Below are 16,652 nucleotides of genomic sequence, written 5' to 3'. Positions count from 1 at the left end.
ACATCAGCGTGACTGGGACAAGCACCTGCCTATGGTCCTCATGGCATGCCGCTCCGCTGTCCAAGATTCCACCTCCTGCACGCCTGCCCTCCTCATGCTGGGGAGAGAGATCCACACCCCTACGGAGATGGCATTTGGTCGGCCCCTGGTTAGCCCTCCTCTCGGGCCGGAGTATGCCCGGAGACTCCAGGACTGCCTGGAGACAGCCCACACATTCACCAGAGAGCAGCTGGTGAATGCAGGTGTGAGGCAGAAGAGGAACTATGAGGTGCACACCCGGGGAAGGCACTTTGTGGCTGGGAAGCTGGTTTGGGTCTACAGCCCCCTAAGAAAAAAAGGCAGATGCCCCAAGTTGGACAGTCACTGGGTGGGGCCCTGCAGTGTCCTGGAGAGGGCAGGGGAGGTTGTTTACCGGGTGCAGCTTCCTCCCAGGGGGAGAAAGGTGGCACTGCACCGGGACAGGTTAGCCCCATACAGAGGCCTCTTCTGCCCAAACCCCAGGGACCCTCACAATTCCCCTCTCTGGCAATGACATTCTCCAGGCACCCACCCTCAGGTGCCGCAGACAAGGCTCCAGACGGCCCACTCCCCCTGTCTCCCTCCATGTGTCACCGCGTGGTTCCCCGGAGCCACGGACTGTATTCCCCCGTTCCCGCTTCCTTGTCCCCCATATCCCTGCCTTCATCCCCTGGGTCCCAGAGGGGCAGCCCCGTTTCACATCTGGACACTCTGCAACCATCATGGCCACGCAGGCAAAGGAGACCTCCGGGTCGCTTCAGAGACTTTGTTTGTTCCCTCGGGGACGAGGGACTTTGTGGTGGGGGGGCTGTGTAGCGACCCGCATAGACAGCTGTGTGTTATGTGTTAGGCTATTAGTTGGTTGTGTTGTACTTACCAGTACCCAGTGTTCGCGGGGTCCGACATGCCAATCAACCTGCTATCTGCCAATCATGGGAATGCCTGGAATGTTCTGATGCCGGGCATCCTGGTGGTTGGTGGAGTGGCGTGGAGGGGGGTTGTGCAGGGGGATGGAGCATTGGAAGTTAAGACCAGGTTTAGCCATTGTTCTCTCTCTTACGTCTTGTCTTCACAAGAGAAGGTCACGGTTGTTTTACAGGGTATCCTCCATTTATTTGGCGTGGGCTACGGCCAAACAGTAGCCTGTGTGAAGTTGGGTTAATAAACCGTAAATTCGTAAACTCAATCTTCTGTCTGGACAATTGTTCCTTTATGATCTAGTCAGGTCATTAAAATACAATATAAATATAGGACAAAATACACATCACAACAAGAGACACAACACTACAACAAGACAGCAAAACATGACAACACAGCATTGTAGCAACACATGACAACAACATGGTAGCAGCACAAAAACGCAGTACAAACATTATTGGGCTAAGTCAACAGCACAAAGGTCAAGAAGGTAGAGACAACAATACATCATACAAAGCAGCCACAACTGTCAGTAAGAGTGTCCATGACTGAGTCTTTGAATGAAGAGATCGAGATTAAACTCTCCAGTTTGAGTGTTTGTTGCAGCTCGTTCCAGTCGCTAGCTGCAGCAAACTGAACAAACTGAAAAGAGTGACCCAGGGACGTCTCTGGGAGAGTCAGAGTCCCGAGTGTGGGAACAAACCGTCTGTCCCACGGTTGGGTAAAGAAAGTTTGTAGTCAACAAAGTATGCAGGAGTCATGAGGCAAATAGCAAAATACACAAGAAAAAAATTCAATATATAACGACTTGGGGCTAGCCATTGTAAAATCAACAGTGCGTGTGTGCTGGAGGCGAGCGAAAGCTCGGGAGAGAGGGGGGAGTGGTGTAGGTACCTGTACCAGACAGGGGGAGACACGACAGGGCAGACGGTGAACAGAGAGGGGTGTGTGGTGGAGGTACCTGTACCAGACAGGGGGAGACACGACAGGGCAGACGGTGAACAGAGAGGGGTGTGTGGTGGAGGTACCTGTACCAGACAGGGGGAGACACGACAGGGCAGACGGTGAACAGAGAGGGGTGTGTGGTGTAGGTACCTGTACCAGACAGGGGAGACACGACAGGGCAGACGGTGAACAGAGAGGGGTGTGTGGTGGAGGTACCTGTACCAGACAGGGGGAGACACGACAGGGCAGACGGTGAACAGAGAGGGGTGAGTGTGGTGGAGGTACCTGTACCAGACAGGGGAGACACGACAGGGCAGACGGTGAACAGAGAGGGGTGTGTGGTGGAGGTACCTGTACCAGACAGGGGGAGACACGACAGGGCAGACGGTGAACAGAGAGGGGTGTGTGGTGGAGGTACCTGTACCAGACAGGGGGAGACACGACAGGGCAGACGGTGAACAGAGAGGGGTGTGTGGTGGAGGTACCTGTACCAGACAGGGGGAGACACGACAGGGCAGACGGTGAACAGAGAGGGGTGTGTGGTGGAGGTACCTGTACCAGACAGGGGGAGACAGGCCAGGGTAGACGGTGAACAGAGAGGGGTGTGTGGTGGAGGTACCTGTACCAGACAGCGGAAGACACGACAGGGCAGACGGTGAACAGAGAGGGGTGTGTGGTGGAGGTACCTGTACCAGACAGGGGGAGACACGACAGGGCAGACGGTGAACAGAGAGGGGTGTGTGGTGGAGGTACCTGTACCAGACAGGGGGAGACAGGCCAGGGCAGACGGTGAACAGAGAGGGGTGTGTGGTGGAGGTACCTGTACCAGACAGCGGAAGACACGACAGGGCAGACGGTGAACAGAGAGGGGTGAGTGTGGTGGAGGTACCTGTACCAGACAGGGGGAGACAACCAGGGCAGAAGGTGAACAGATCACCAGGTGGAATCCAAGCAGCAGTGCAGCAGGCAATGGGAGTAGGTGTCACACCCACTTGGAAGCTTTTATTTCTGGAGGCAGATTTCTTGTAGAAAATGCAAGTCTTTGAACAACAGGAGGGGGCTTCAGAGGACGCTTGTTGGGCCAAAAGCCCTTTTACTTCACGCCTTAGTGCTAAATGAATTTGTATCTGGTCTGTCCTTTCAAGCCTGGGAGCTCAGTTCCAGGTTGGGAATGGTGTCCTCAGGTCTCTGCTGTTTGTTTGCTAGAGCACCCTCTGTATAGCTCAGAGCCAAAAACGTGTATTTGTTCTTCGACTTTTTACAACCTAAGCACAATAAAACGTTTTTTTTTTTTTATTAAGAATTATAAAAAAAACGTAATTAAAATATTTATAGAATTATTACATTTCAAATGTACAGGCCTAACATTAAAATACATAGACATCGTTCATGACCACAAGACTGCAGCAGTGGGCCAGGTCAGAGTAATGATGGTGTGACTGTGTGTTTTCCCCTCTAAATCAGCAGTAGAGAAGCTGGTGTATGGGGTCAATTTCACACCATATGTATTGAATTCAAAATAAAATAAAGTTCAGAATGTAAATGTTATATTTGAGGACCAGTGAAATAATGGATGTTGAAATCAAAAACCAAACAATTGAAAGCAAAATGTATAGAATTGTAAACAAAAATAAGACATCTTCACTGTTGACGTTGAGACTGGTGTTTTGCGGTGCTATTTAATGAAGCTGCCAGTTGAGGATTTGTGAGGGATCTGTTTCTCAAATTAGACACTAATGTACTTGTCCTCTTGCTCAGTTGTGCACCGGGGCCTCCCACTTCTCTTTCTATTCTGGTTAGAGCCAGTTTGCGCTGTTCTGTTCAGGGAGTAGTACACAGCGTTGTACGAGATCTTCAGTTTGTCAATTCCTCACATGGAATAGCCTTAATTTCTCAGAACAAGAATAGACTGATGAGTTTCAGAAGAAAGTTATTTGTTTCTGGCCCACACGACGCCATACACATGGTCTGCGGTGGTGAGGCCGGTTGGACACTGCCAAATTCTCTAAAAGGAAGTTGGAGGCGGCTTATGGTAGAGCAATGAACATTCAACTATCTGGCAACAGCTCTGGTGGACATTCCTGCAGACAGCATGCCAATTGCACACTCCATCAAAACTTGAGACAACTGCACATTTAACTAAGATTTTGAAAGTATGATGTTGACATGATCAGTTCAATCAAAGCTAGTGTACATATAACGTGATTTGACGTAATTTTATCTGTGACCAATGACCTTGAGCCTTCTTGGATGGGCACTTCTAATGTAACTCTATGGCAGCACCCAAAGGGCTAGAATTTTTTAGGTCTAACCTTAGACTTGGCGGTGACGTAGTGTCCCCATGAGTGACAGAACACTGAGCCAATCACGGCGCAACACTCTGTATTTTCTGCTGGCTTGCCCCATCACCACAGAAAGTATTGAGCTAGGCTGAAATGCCTGCATTTTGGAGCTGCCTTACTCAAGAACACAAAAAAAACAGAGACCATGTTTGTATGTGGCTTTAACTCAATTATTTATATTTTTTTACATTGTTCGCAAACTGATATGTGACACGTTAATACCAAAATAACATGAAAATAGGCAAGCCTCCCCCCAAAAAATGTGGGGCTCTGCCACACCTGCCCTGAATGACAGGTCAACACTTGATACAGTACCTTGATACTTAAACTATTTATTATTCTCGGATCTGCTAAAGTTATAATCAATTAGATTTAGCCAAATATTCGATTTTGTCATTCGTTGGAGGTTATCCAGCAACTTTGGTCATTTTACTTTTTTGTTTGACTGCCATTACAAAGTTTGAATGATTGACAACGCCGTAGCCTACTCGTGTCCTGAGTGTGCTCTCTGGAAATAGCATACGCCTACTGCTGAAAATCACAGAATGAATTGAGGAACATGATAAAGCTCTGAATTTATTTACGTTCTGTTTCGCAATTCACAACGTCACTGGCGATCAAAGTTACTGTATCATGACTAAATATAAGTTTCACTTGCTGTGAAATCTTTACATAGTAGCTGCATCAATCTTATTTTAGGAGAACCCTGGCATAAGCAACCATTGGTTATAAATGCTTTTAATAGGCACTTAAATGAGGTATTTCCCAGGACTCTCTGGATAAATATGAATTATTCCCAGTATTGAAAATTGGTAGATTTTTGGGAAAATATTAATGCCTACAGCAGACTGGATCTAGAGGTCTGAGTCAGAGTTGGTGCTTCAGTTATCCATTGAGCTGTGTTGGGCAGTGTTCAGCTCTGTCCTCGAGTTTGGGTTGGGTAAAGATGTAGGGCTGACTGGCATTACCAAAAAGAGAGAATGTGGAGTTATGCGGGTTAATACTTGCCCTAAAAGATGTTCACTCATTTTGCCATGCAAAGTAAAACAAGAAGCAAATAGCAGAGTTAGCAATATCATTTAATCCTTCTCCCTCAGCATTGAATCACTGTTGTACATAAGTTATTTTTATTTTATTTCTCAATTTCACAGGTTAATTTCTCTCTTCAAACTTCCAGTTTGACCTAACTCTCATATCAAACAAAAATAAAGCAGATTGTATTATACAAAAATGCAAACCAATTTTCACACAGTGAATTCTCTTACAAGGTCATAAAATGGCGTAATAATGTCTACATCCACATTGGAGGAAGATAATTCTAAACATTCCTTAATGGAGTATAATGTACATATAAAAACTTTTTTTCTTGCTGAAATCAAACCTGTACCTTAATTTAAGAGATATATTACAAGGAAGTAATCATATAAAAAAGCCATTGTGTTTTTCAAAAAGAATAATGAAATTAAAATGTGAGCCCAAAACAGCAGTAACACTATTGTGATTCGGGGGAGAGTTGGCTGTGTGAAGAAGGGGTAGGCAGCAGTTTAACTCAGAAACAAATGAAAGCAGGCGACTGACATGAACATAATCATTGCTCTTCCCAAAAACCACATCCTTGTTACTTCTCCTCAGCTATGGAATTTAAAGGGCCAGCTCACTCAAATCAAAGTTTGTTGCACATTTAAGACCTCAAGTGGTTTAATGTTGATTTGAGTCTACATCCCACCCCATCTAGTGTTTATTCAGCTATATGCCTAAACCCAATGAGTAGAAAAAAATAGGCACTGAATTAGAAGGCCCATCTTTGCCATTGGTTTTGGGATTGAGGCTTAGAGCTGGATCTACACCACAGACGTCATGGAATGCGAGCTCATGTTTGCCTAAATGTCAAACTGTTACCATGGTTACTCGATAGATTTTCAGTTTGACCAAGTCCCCCTAAAAGAGACGCAATAGTCCATAAACCAGAATGAAGAAAATTATATTTACACTTACTCTCCTGTTTGGTCCTTTTGGTGGTAGGTGGTGGAGATATGGTATCCACAGGAAAGTCTTGTTTACCCGACTTTTTGCGGCGCTGGTACATTCTGTCGCTTGTATTTTCAATCTCTTGACGCATTGCACGTGATGCACAATATGTAAAACAATAGCTTAATGTAACCGAATATAGTCGACCGAACGTGCAATCAGCTGGAAGTGTTTGCCGTTCTATGTCTGTTCGGTTTGGCCATATTGTGCAAGTGTCTGTAACGTGCGAACTGCATCAGTATTGGAAAATAAAACCAGAATAACAAACCGATATACAGACCTGCGTACTGAAGGTCGGGTTGATAAAACTTCCCTGTGGATATTTTGTATCAGATTATGTCCAATTTAGGGACAAAATCAGCAGACAACAAGTAAAGTAAGTTGAAATGGAGTTTGTTCAATATTCTGACTTGTAATGGGACTGTTTGGGCATGCTGAGCCTACATGTTAGAGACGAGTGTTTAAGTATTTCACTCAAAAAGAGGCTAGCCTCATGTCAACATTAGACCACTGTTGAGATCTGAAAACATTGGACAAAACTTGGAGTGAACTCACTCTTTAAGGGTCATGGCTGGAGGGACCTTGATAGTATTTCCTTAAGCAGAATTAACAAGTGTGGGCAAGCTAATTTTCATGACTATTCTGAAACAAAAAAAGCCTGTGTGTGGATGAGAGCGATGCTGCGTTTGAGTTTCCCTGGACAACATGATGCTTTGCCTTGAGGCGATACATAGATCACCGTCAGACTTGGAAGTCAGTGATTTTTCACTCAACAACGACAGGAACAAAAACAACTACAAACCCAACTAGTCAGTGACATTTTGCCAGCAGAAACAAGTTTTGTTATATGACAAAAGGTGACTGACAGGTGAAGAGAAAAAACATGCATGCCAATTCAAATCGCTTTTAATTTGGTTAGTGTGCTTCCAAATGATCTTACTGTTGGCGTGGATGCCGAGGAGTATTCCTTGAGAAGCAAGCCTTTGACTAAATTAAAGGCTTACCCGGCTTACCTCTAAAAAAACCAAAAAAAACATCACATTTCTAATATTTCCACACCGTCACCCAGTACAGCGCACTTCACTTTGAAAAAATCCATAGTGTACCTTTTCTACAATACAACCTAGCACACACAACAACAAAAAACTTCAATTTTCATCATTAAAATGAGTCTTCTTTCGGAAGCATATTTCAATATAGAACTTATTTGTTTGAACACAAAAAGATTAAGTGAATACACATCAATGCGCACAGAAGTCCTTCAACTGGGTAAGGATAAAGTCTGTGTTGGCAACCAGTGGACAGGGAAAAAATAACATTTAGCTGATTCTAAGTAGAGATCATTTAATATAAATGCTGAGCGAGTAGAATAAGAGGTGGCACGTTAATAGTGCTTAGTATATTAATGTATGTATACATACTCATATGTATAAGTGAGTTGTTTACCTAAACAATAAAATGTATTAAAGAGCAGACTGAGGCTTGAAGTGTGGTTGGAAAAAAACGAAAACCCTTGCCCCCAACCTTAATTTCCATTACCCCCCCCACACCTATAACCCAGACAAAAACCTGAAATCCCCCCCCCCCCCAAACTATGAACCCTGATCGTCACCTCTATCCTTATCGTTAACCGTTTGAGCACTAGGACCCACCTTTTTGCATTTCAGCAGAGCTCTTTTCGATGGCCAATCATGAGGATTGTTTACAAAAGGCAGAGCGCTCCTTAACGAGCACCAACAATTTCCATTACAGGGAAAGCAAAAATAATGTAATGATAATGATGATAATAATACTATAAAACTATATTGTGAAAAATATCATGAAGGTTCGCACTAAAACTATTCAAATTGAAGGTTGGGAAAACTTTGGGCAGAGGCTTTTTGAGGGGCAAGACTTTCTGGCTGCTTGCTTTAAACCTCGCCAGGTTGTGGTCCGAGATTCTGGTCTTGAATCCACTGAATGTGTGTCTCGATCCTGACTTGTTCTAAAATGAACTAATAGTATGTGGTTAAAAACAAATGGAATAGAAGGATTTTTTTTAAGTAAGCTCGTAAGATGACAAAATTATTTTTTTAAAGACAATTCGCTATTCTTTCGTTGATGATTGAGACGCACAAACCATTTAAATTATTGTTTGGCAGACTACAGCCACTTTCTACATGTATTAAGACAATGATGAGATTTTTTTTTGTGCATATTAATCCATTTCTCACTTCCCCTCCAATAACGGGCCAGCGTTCAGGTAGTCCACAGCCCTTTAAGCGCGATTTACGTGAGCGAGAGAAAGAAAAAAGGGAAAGTAACTTCATAGAAGTTAAAGAGAACCAATGACAAGATAATCCCAATGGGGAGGTCTTTTGATAACCAGATGAGGAGTTCTGAGGAAGATAAAAACTATCACCCCATATGATTCCACACATCAATTCATCTTGCACCGAGGAAAATGTTCCTACAACGTGAAAATGCATGTTTTCTAGATCTGTGCTAACTTAACACTTATTACACTCTCTTGAGAGTGCATTTTCCACACTGCAGGTTTGATTGAATTCCAGACATTTCCACAGCCAGCAGCAAGTCACACCACATCCCACGAGAAGCACATAGTAGGTTCCCTTATAGAAAACATGAGGATAGCTCATTATCAAAAAGATTAATTTTGCAATCTTTAAAACAGAATGCTTTGGTTAATAATATACTGCTTTTCAAGTATGAAACAGACATATGATGTATTCATAAAATGCACTAATAAAATCAGACTTCTCATGGCGGCATGTGGTCTCATGTGGTCTCATGTGGTCTCATGTGGTCTCATGTGGTCTCATGTGGTCTCATGTGGTCTCATGTGGTCTCATGTGGTCTCATGGCGGCATGTGGTCTCACGTGGTCTCATGTGGCTTGAAGCGGCCTAGTCTCGTTTGGCTCTGAAGGTTGGCGGAACATTTTCACTCTCCCTTTCCCTGGCCTCCCTCATCTGGTCAACCACGTTTTACGATTCTGAGGGTGGTGTATTCCTGAACACTACCGGTTACAACACTTATATTACTGAACGCGAACGGAACAGTTACTACACTGACTAAATGTTGGTTATAATTGCCTTCGTAAGCTGTCAAAGGTATCGGAAACTATCAACAACTGTCATATCAGTCGATAATGGATTATAACAGATACTTATGTGATGCGTACGACCGCTGACATAACTGTCGTAAACACCAAGACTTATGATACCTTTATGTAGTACATATGAGCATAACTTGATTTAGTATTTTGGTCTTAAGGTCCCTGCAAGCTGCTTACCCTTAATGTGCCTCGTAATGGGAACAAAGATACAGAGGGGGAAAATTGAGAAATACTCTAGCGATCGATCTACAATGGGTCTTGGTATGTGATGCCTATGTAGGGGGATAGCCCTCTGAACAATCATCATCATCATCATCATCATCATCTGCTTTTCCATTACTTTGAGAGGCTTGTTTCTAGTCCCATGTAAGAGAAAACAAAACAAAGAAATAAATGTTATCAAATGCCCTGGTTTCCAGGCAATGAAAGTAAAAAAAAAAAAAAGTCATTCACAGAACAAAAAAAGAAAGAAAAACTCCTATCACAGCAGATACTGCTCATCTTCTGTCTGTATGTTTACCACCACAGTGTCTGAGTGTGTGTTGTGTGTGTGTGGTCTAGGAGCAGGAATGGACCACACCGTTCTTCTGCAGCTCTGAGACCCCGGGCCCCGGCTCAGAACACAGGCTGAGCGAAGACGCTTTATTGGTCAGTGACAACATGGCTCCGCCCACACCACCGTCCTGACCTAGACCGCTGGAGCCATTAGATACCTCACTACACACACCGAGAGAGAGCGAGAGGAGAGAGAGCGAGAAGAGAGAGAGCGAGAAGAGAGAGAGCGAGAAGAGAGAGAGCGAGAGGAGAGAGAGCGAGAAGAGAGAGAGCGAGAAGAGAGAGAGCGAGAAGAGAGAGGGCGAGAGCGAGGAGAGAGGGCGAGAGCGAGGAGAGAGGGCGAGAGCGAGGAGAGAGGGCGAGAGCGAGGAGAGAGGGCGAGAGCGAGGAGAGAGGGCGAGAGCGAGGAGAGAGGGCGAGAGCGAGAGCGAGAGCGAGGCGAGAGCGAGCGAGAGAGAGCGAGGAGAGAGGGCGAGAGCGAGGAGAGAGGGCGAGAGCGAGGAGCGAGGGCGAGAGCGAGGGCGAGAGCGAGGAGAGAGGGCGAGAGCGAGGAGAGGGCGAGAGCGAGGAGAGAGGGCGAGAGCGAGGAGAGAGGCGAGAGCGAGAGAGAGGGCGAGAGCGAGGAGAGAGGCGAGAGCGAGCGAGAGAGGGCGAGAGCGAGGAGAGAGGGCGAGAGCGAGAGAGGGCGGAGCGAGGAGAGAGGCGAGAGCGAGGAGAGAGAGGCGAGAGCGAGGAGAGAGAGAGAGAGAGAGAGCGAGGAGAGAGAGCGAGAGAGAGCGAGGAGAGAGCGAGAGAGAGAGCGAGAGAGAGAGCGAGAGCGAGAGAGCGAGCGAGAGAGAGCGAGAGCGAGGAGAGAGAGCGAGAGCGAGGAGAGAGAGCGAGAGCGAGGAGAGAGAGCGAGAGCGAGAGAGAGCGAGGAGAGAGAGCGAGAGCGAGGAGAGAGAGCGAGAGCGAGGAGAGAGAGCGAGAGCGAGCAAGGAGAGAGAAGAGAGAGAGCAAGGAGAGAACGCGACAGAGAGTGCGACAGAGAGAGGGTTACGATCATAAGATCATTCCATGTACAATGACATGCTGTCCTGCTGAGGTGTGTGTATGTGTGTCCACTCACCCGAGGGCCAGAGCAATCTCCTCCAGCTGGGTCTTGTGGTCCTGCTGGCCATTCTGTGCAGACTTCATCTTGTACTGGACTTCATGAGCCACCTGGCTGTCCTGTAGAGACCATATCAATACACTGTCAGCTCACAGTGGCACGTCTGCCTGTGCCTGTCCGTCTGCCTGCCTGTCCGCTCATCTGCGCCCGTTTCTGTCCGCCCGCGCGCCCATTTCTGACCGCCCGCACGCCCATTTCTGTCCGCCCGCACGCCCATTTCTGTCCGCCCGCACGCCCATTTCTGTCCGCCCGCACGCCCATTTCTGTCCGCCCGCCTGCGCCTGTCCGCCCGTTTCTGTCTGTGCCCATTTCTGTCTGTGCCTGCTGACCTGTACGGCCGTTTGTCCGTGCCCGCCCGCCTGTTTGTCCGTGCCCGCCCGCCTGTACGCTTGTTTGTCCGTGCCCGCCCGCCCGCCTGTACGCCTGTTTGTCTGTGCCCGCCCGCCTGTACGCCTGTCTGTCTGTGCCCGCCCGCCTGTACGCCTGTCCGCCCGCCAGCACTACACACCTGATTCAAATCAAAGCCAGATGATGAGTTGAATCAGGTGAGTAGTGCTAGGGCAAAAACCAAAATGTGCAGCCCTGGGGTTCCCCACGACCAGGATTGAGAACCACTGCTATAGGGCGTTGTGAGCAGAGCAGAAGAATTCCCATTGTAACAGGCAGACTAACTACAGTTGTCCCCTCCATCTCTCCCGCACCATGGCCATCCGGCGGGTCCTCTTGCCAATCTCCCTCTCCACCTGGTGCAGCTCCATGCTGAGCTGTTCGCTGGACACCAAGGCAGCGTTGCTGGAAACCCCCGCTGGACCGGGCCACTTCCCCTGCTGGCCCTGATTCTCACATGGTTGGGAGGGCTGGGCCGCCAGGGCACTGACCTCCCTCTGAGGATGGGGAAGAGGCAGTTCAGGGTTAATCAGGTCAGTCTTTTCCCAACAAATAACCCCTTCTCTACCATTACTTACACGCTTGGTTGCCCCCACACCAAAAAAGTTTTTGCCTTAATTGTTTTCAATGCAAAAGGTTGTGTTTGTCCCATATCTGTGTGTGTTTGTGAGAATACCCACCTCCATGCCATGGATCTGGGTCTGTTGGGTGATCTGCTGGTTGACCTGTTGGAGCTCAATCTTCAGATGCTCTCTGTCCTGAGCTGGCATAGGCAGCCTGAGAGAGGGGAGAAGAGACCCAAGCCATCAGAGTTACTGATACATAACGCATTAATAGATGGATGGGTGCAGTGATGAGAGTGTTTGGTCGTACTTTTCACTGAAGTGTCCCTGAGAGGAGGAGCCAGTCTGGTGGGAGGGGTAGGAGGCGCTGCCCCAGCCTCCGTGCTGCCCATAGGAGAACTCTGCTGTGGGCGGACAACGACAAGTTAACCACCAAATCCTATGTCTTAAACACGATTTCCACTCGGTCATATTCATTTGTCCAATATGCTCATTTACTAAAGTCTTCTGTTGCGACCTCTAATGAGCTCAACCCAGATGACAGATTGATCAAAGTAAAGTTGTAAATAAATTGATTGGTCTCCCTACCGGCCATGTGCTTGGGTCCCTGGGCGGAGGCCATGGCCTGCACGGGGCCTGTCGTCTGGTAGCCTGTCTTGGAGGTGCGTGAGATGGCCCCGAAGCGCGACACGGTGGGCTGGGGGCCGAAGGGGATGATGGGGTCGTCGTCTTTTACCTCCGCCCCCCGCCTGGCCTGGGCCTCCATGGAGGGCTCCCCCCGTAGACCTTTACCATCCACATTCTACAGGGGCAGAATTTACAAGTGTCATTTAGCAGGCCTCTAATTTAGTCAGTAAGAGTAGCAGGCCCTCAATTGAACAATAATTGAACAGTCATTCTACAGATAGATGGGGGGAGAAAAATAATGGTATGGATGTGTGGGGGGACATTTAGCAGACATTCATCCAGAGTGAAATACAATAATGACAAAATGGACAGAACAACTAGCCATTTAACAGATGCTCTCACGCAGAGCGAATCAGAAAAACGAATAAGGGAGAGACAGGGGGAGGGAAGATGGTGAAGGAGGAAAAGACAGGAAGAGAGAAAGAATGAGAAGAAAAAGGCATGGTAGAAGGGCCGAAAGAAAGCTAAAATCCTCCCAATCAAGGACATTTTCAACACTGTTCCTGTGATAACTGAACCAGTAATACTTTCAGAAACTCACTAAGACACACCGCCACTATTCCAGCTGTCACTCACCATCATCTCCATGGCACCGGGCACCATGATGTCTTTGGGCTTGGCGTCCTTGGTGACAATATAGGAGCCGATAGTGTCACAGGACCAGGGAGAATACTGGCCCGCGTAGTCCGGCTCCCTGCACTTCCCAAAGGCTTTGGAGCTTTCCTCCCCATACTACGGAGGCAGACACAGGTTTGTTAGTAAGTTACTCGTGCTAACAACACTGTGCAGCAACGCTAACAACACTGTGCAGCAACGCTAACAACACTGTGCAGCAACGCTAACAACACTGTGCAGCAACGCTAACAACACTGTGCAGCAACGCTAACAACACTGTGCAGCAACGCTAACAACACTGTGCAGCAACGCTAACAACACTGTGCAGCAACGCTAACAACACTGTGCAGCAACGCTAACAACACTGTGCAGCAACGCTAACAACACTGTGCAGCAACGCTAACAACACTGTGCAGCAACGCTAACAATACTGTGCAGCAACGCTAACAATACTGTATAGCAACGCTAACAACACTGTGCAGCAACGCTAACAATACTGTATAGCAACGCTAACAACACTGTACAGCAACGCTAACAATACTGTGCAGCAACGCTAACAATACTGTACAGCAACGCTAACAATACTGTATAGCAACGCTAACAACACTGTACAGCAACGCTAACAATACTGTGCAGCAACGCTAACAATACTGTACAGCAACGCTAACAACACTGTGCAGCAACGCTAACAATACTGTATAGCAACGCTAACAACACTGTACAGCAACGCTAACAATACTGTGCAGCAACGCTAACAATACTGTACAGCAACGCTAACAACACTGTGCAGCAACGCTAACAATACTGTATAGCAACGCTAACTTGGAAACAACTTGAACGTGCTAAAAGGCATTTTAGAAAAAAGTGTCATACAGGGCAGAATAATATAAAATAGTATATTTTTTGTGAAACAGGGTCGTCGCTAGATAAATGAGTGTCATAGCTAAAACAGCATCAAAAGCCCTGTTTTGTAAATGTTATAAAATGATTCTAGTTTCACTTCCCAATTAGATAATGTCACGACATTAATCCTCCCAGTTGGGAGTTTGGAAGGCTTACACTTATCAACAGTAACAGTTTGTTTTTGGTCTTTACCACGCAGAGCTCTGACTCTTTAATGTAGGGGTTCGCAAACTTTTTGGGCTGGGGACCCATTTTGTGATAGCAAATTTATCAGGGACCTCTCACAATCAGAACACAACTCGAGTGCAATAAAAATAGTCTACAAGGAGTTGTACTATGACGTCTGCAGTGCATGGCTGGACAAACCAAGTGTATTGACAGAGGATAGAACATTTAAAAAGGCCTCTTGGCATCAGAGAGAAAATGTTGCAGTTTTCAAGATAATTCCCAACAATTCTACAAATGTTTTCATGAGATATTTTTTGTTGTTGCAGCTTTAAAGCTAATATCCTGTAATTATACACTTTTTGCCACGAGGTAGAGAGAAAACTTTGCCGTTTTAAAGCTTAAAATACAGTGTATTTATGCAAAATAGTTTTGGGGAATAGTTTAAAGTGGAAAAAGTGATAATTGGTGGAGTACTGTGGATACCAATATCCCTGGTAGCCTCCCAGGCCCATGTTGCCCAGGGTTAAGAACATAGATTGTTGATTCATAATATTACATTGTATTACACACTTTAAACTTATTCCATGGATTCCTTGGCCAAATGTCACTTAAGATTTGGTTAGTGATATAGTATATTTTTCAGATCTTGCCGCGGACCCCCTGCAGTACCGCCACAGACCTTTGGGTTACATTATGTAACCCCGGTTCTCTGAAGGAGATGAGGAAGACACCTCACTATGGGACACGCCCTCTTTTGTGGGTCATTGGTTGAAGCATTATTCAAATCATGCCCAACCAGAGGATTGTGGGTGTACACCCTGCATGTCTATATAACACTCTGCACTGCTCTGGTTTCCTCATTCTATGCCACTTCGCATGTCTATTTGGTTACTATCTGGTTACTAGCCCGTTAAGCAGCTTTCTTCTCAACTTAACTGTTCCTCTCGGTGTGGGTTACCACCCCACCACGGAGCATTGGGTGGCTTATTTAGTATTTTCAGGAATTCTGCTATCATCAGCTTCACTTTATCGAGTGAAGTTACCTCAGTTTGTTAGCAGCACCTTTTGTCGTCGGCTAGCTACAGTACACCTGTTGCCTGGCCTACACACAACTGGTGTTGTTAGCTAGCTAGCTCCACTGCTTTAGCATCCCGCTAATAGCAGGTTCCCACAAATCTTTGCTACTTCTACCCAGGGTCTGTAGCTTTCTGTCAGTACCCATCGTGTTTTAGCAAGCAACCTCTGGGCTAAACGGCCGTATGGTTTGTTTGGCTAGCACGAACGGTGCTTTTTCTTCAGTGTGTTACCCAGCATTGAAGCACCATCCCTTTAAAATTCCCCCGTAAAAGATAACCCAGCCGTGAGTGCTACCTCGAGTTAGTTGGTTTACACACCGTCCCATAGTGAGATGTCGGACCGAGTCGACTGAAAGAGAACCCACTTTGAGAACCCCTGCTTTAATGTGTTGATCCTGAGTGACCTAAGTTGTGTGTGTTGGTCTTACCTCTGGGGGGTAGTCACTAGGGAAGGCATGGGGAAGGGTGGGGGAGGCAGCGAAGGGTGGTGGGGAGATGACCTTCCTCTCTTCTAGTTGGGCCATCAGCTCCTTGCGGCGGTGGTGCAGGTAGTCCAGGCTGGGCTGGGAGGAGCGTCTGTACTGCTCCTAGATAACACACCACAGGACACAGTTTATCAGACATGTTGAGGTGTATATGGGGTGTGGTGGATGTTGAGGTGTATATGGGGTGTGGTGGATGTTGAGGTGTATATGGGGTGTGGTGGATGTTGAGGTGTATATGGGGTGTGGTGGATGTTGAGGTGTATATGGGGTGTGGTGGATGTTGAGGTGTATATGGGGTGTGGTGGATGTTGAGGTGTATATGGGGTGTGGTGGATGTTGAGGTGTATATGGGGTGTGGTGGATGTTGAGGTGTATATGGGGTGTGGTGGATGTTGAGGGGTATATGGAGTGTAGCGGATGTTGAGGTGTATATGGGGTGTGGTGGATGTTGAGGGGTATATGGGGTGTAGTGGATGTTGAGGGGTATATGGGGTGTAGCGGATGTTGAGGGGTATATGGGGTGTGGCGGATGTTGAGGGGTATATGGGGTGTGGCGGATGTTGAGGGGTATATGGGGTGTAGCGGATGTTGAGGGGTATATGGGGTGTAGCGGATGTTGAGGTGTATATGGGGTGTAGCGGATGTTGAGGGGTATATGGGGTGTAGCGGATGTTGAGGGGTATATGGGGTGTAGT

The 16,652-nt window shown here is 46.8% G+C and overlaps 1 protein-coding gene across 2 annotated transcripts in view; it reads right to left on the bottom strand.

Annotated features, from left to right (window-relative positions):
• Positions 1-5,283: 5,283 nt before the first annotated feature.
• Positions 5,284-16,652, bottom strand: part of rc3h1b (ring finger and CCCH-type domains 1b) — a 30,301-nt gene continuing 18,932 nt past the window's right edge. Inside the window, exons 13-20 of one of the 2 annotated variants that reach the window (XM_014190147.2) lie at positions 15,901-16,059; positions 13,287-13,442; positions 12,612-12,825; positions 12,334-12,427; positions 12,141-12,237; positions 11,775-11,957; positions 11,032-11,132; positions 5,284-10,085 (exon numbers count right to left, since the gene is read on the bottom strand). In XM_014190147.2, coding sequence (XP_014045622.1) covers positions 9,926-10,085; positions 11,032-11,132; positions 11,775-11,957; positions 12,141-12,237; positions 12,334-12,427; positions 12,612-12,825; positions 13,287-13,442; positions 15,901-16,059 — 1,164 coding nt within the window. In that variant the 3' untranslated portion in view covers positions 5,284-9,925. The remainder of the gene's footprint in view (positions 10,086-11,031; positions 11,133-11,774; positions 11,958-12,140; positions 12,238-12,333; positions 12,428-12,611; positions 12,826-13,286; positions 13,443-15,900; positions 16,060-16,652) is intronic. The other variant, XM_014190150.2, reaches the window with a different exon arrangement.

The sequence above is a fragment of the Salmo salar genome, chromosome ssa03, assembly GCF_905237065.1.
Source record: "Salmo salar chromosome ssa03, Ssal_v3.1, whole genome shotgun sequence".
NCBI lineage: Eukaryota > Metazoa > Chordata > Actinopteri > Salmoniformes > Salmonidae > Salmo > Salmo salar.
This window is presented reverse-complemented; position numbering and strand designations above follow the sequence as displayed.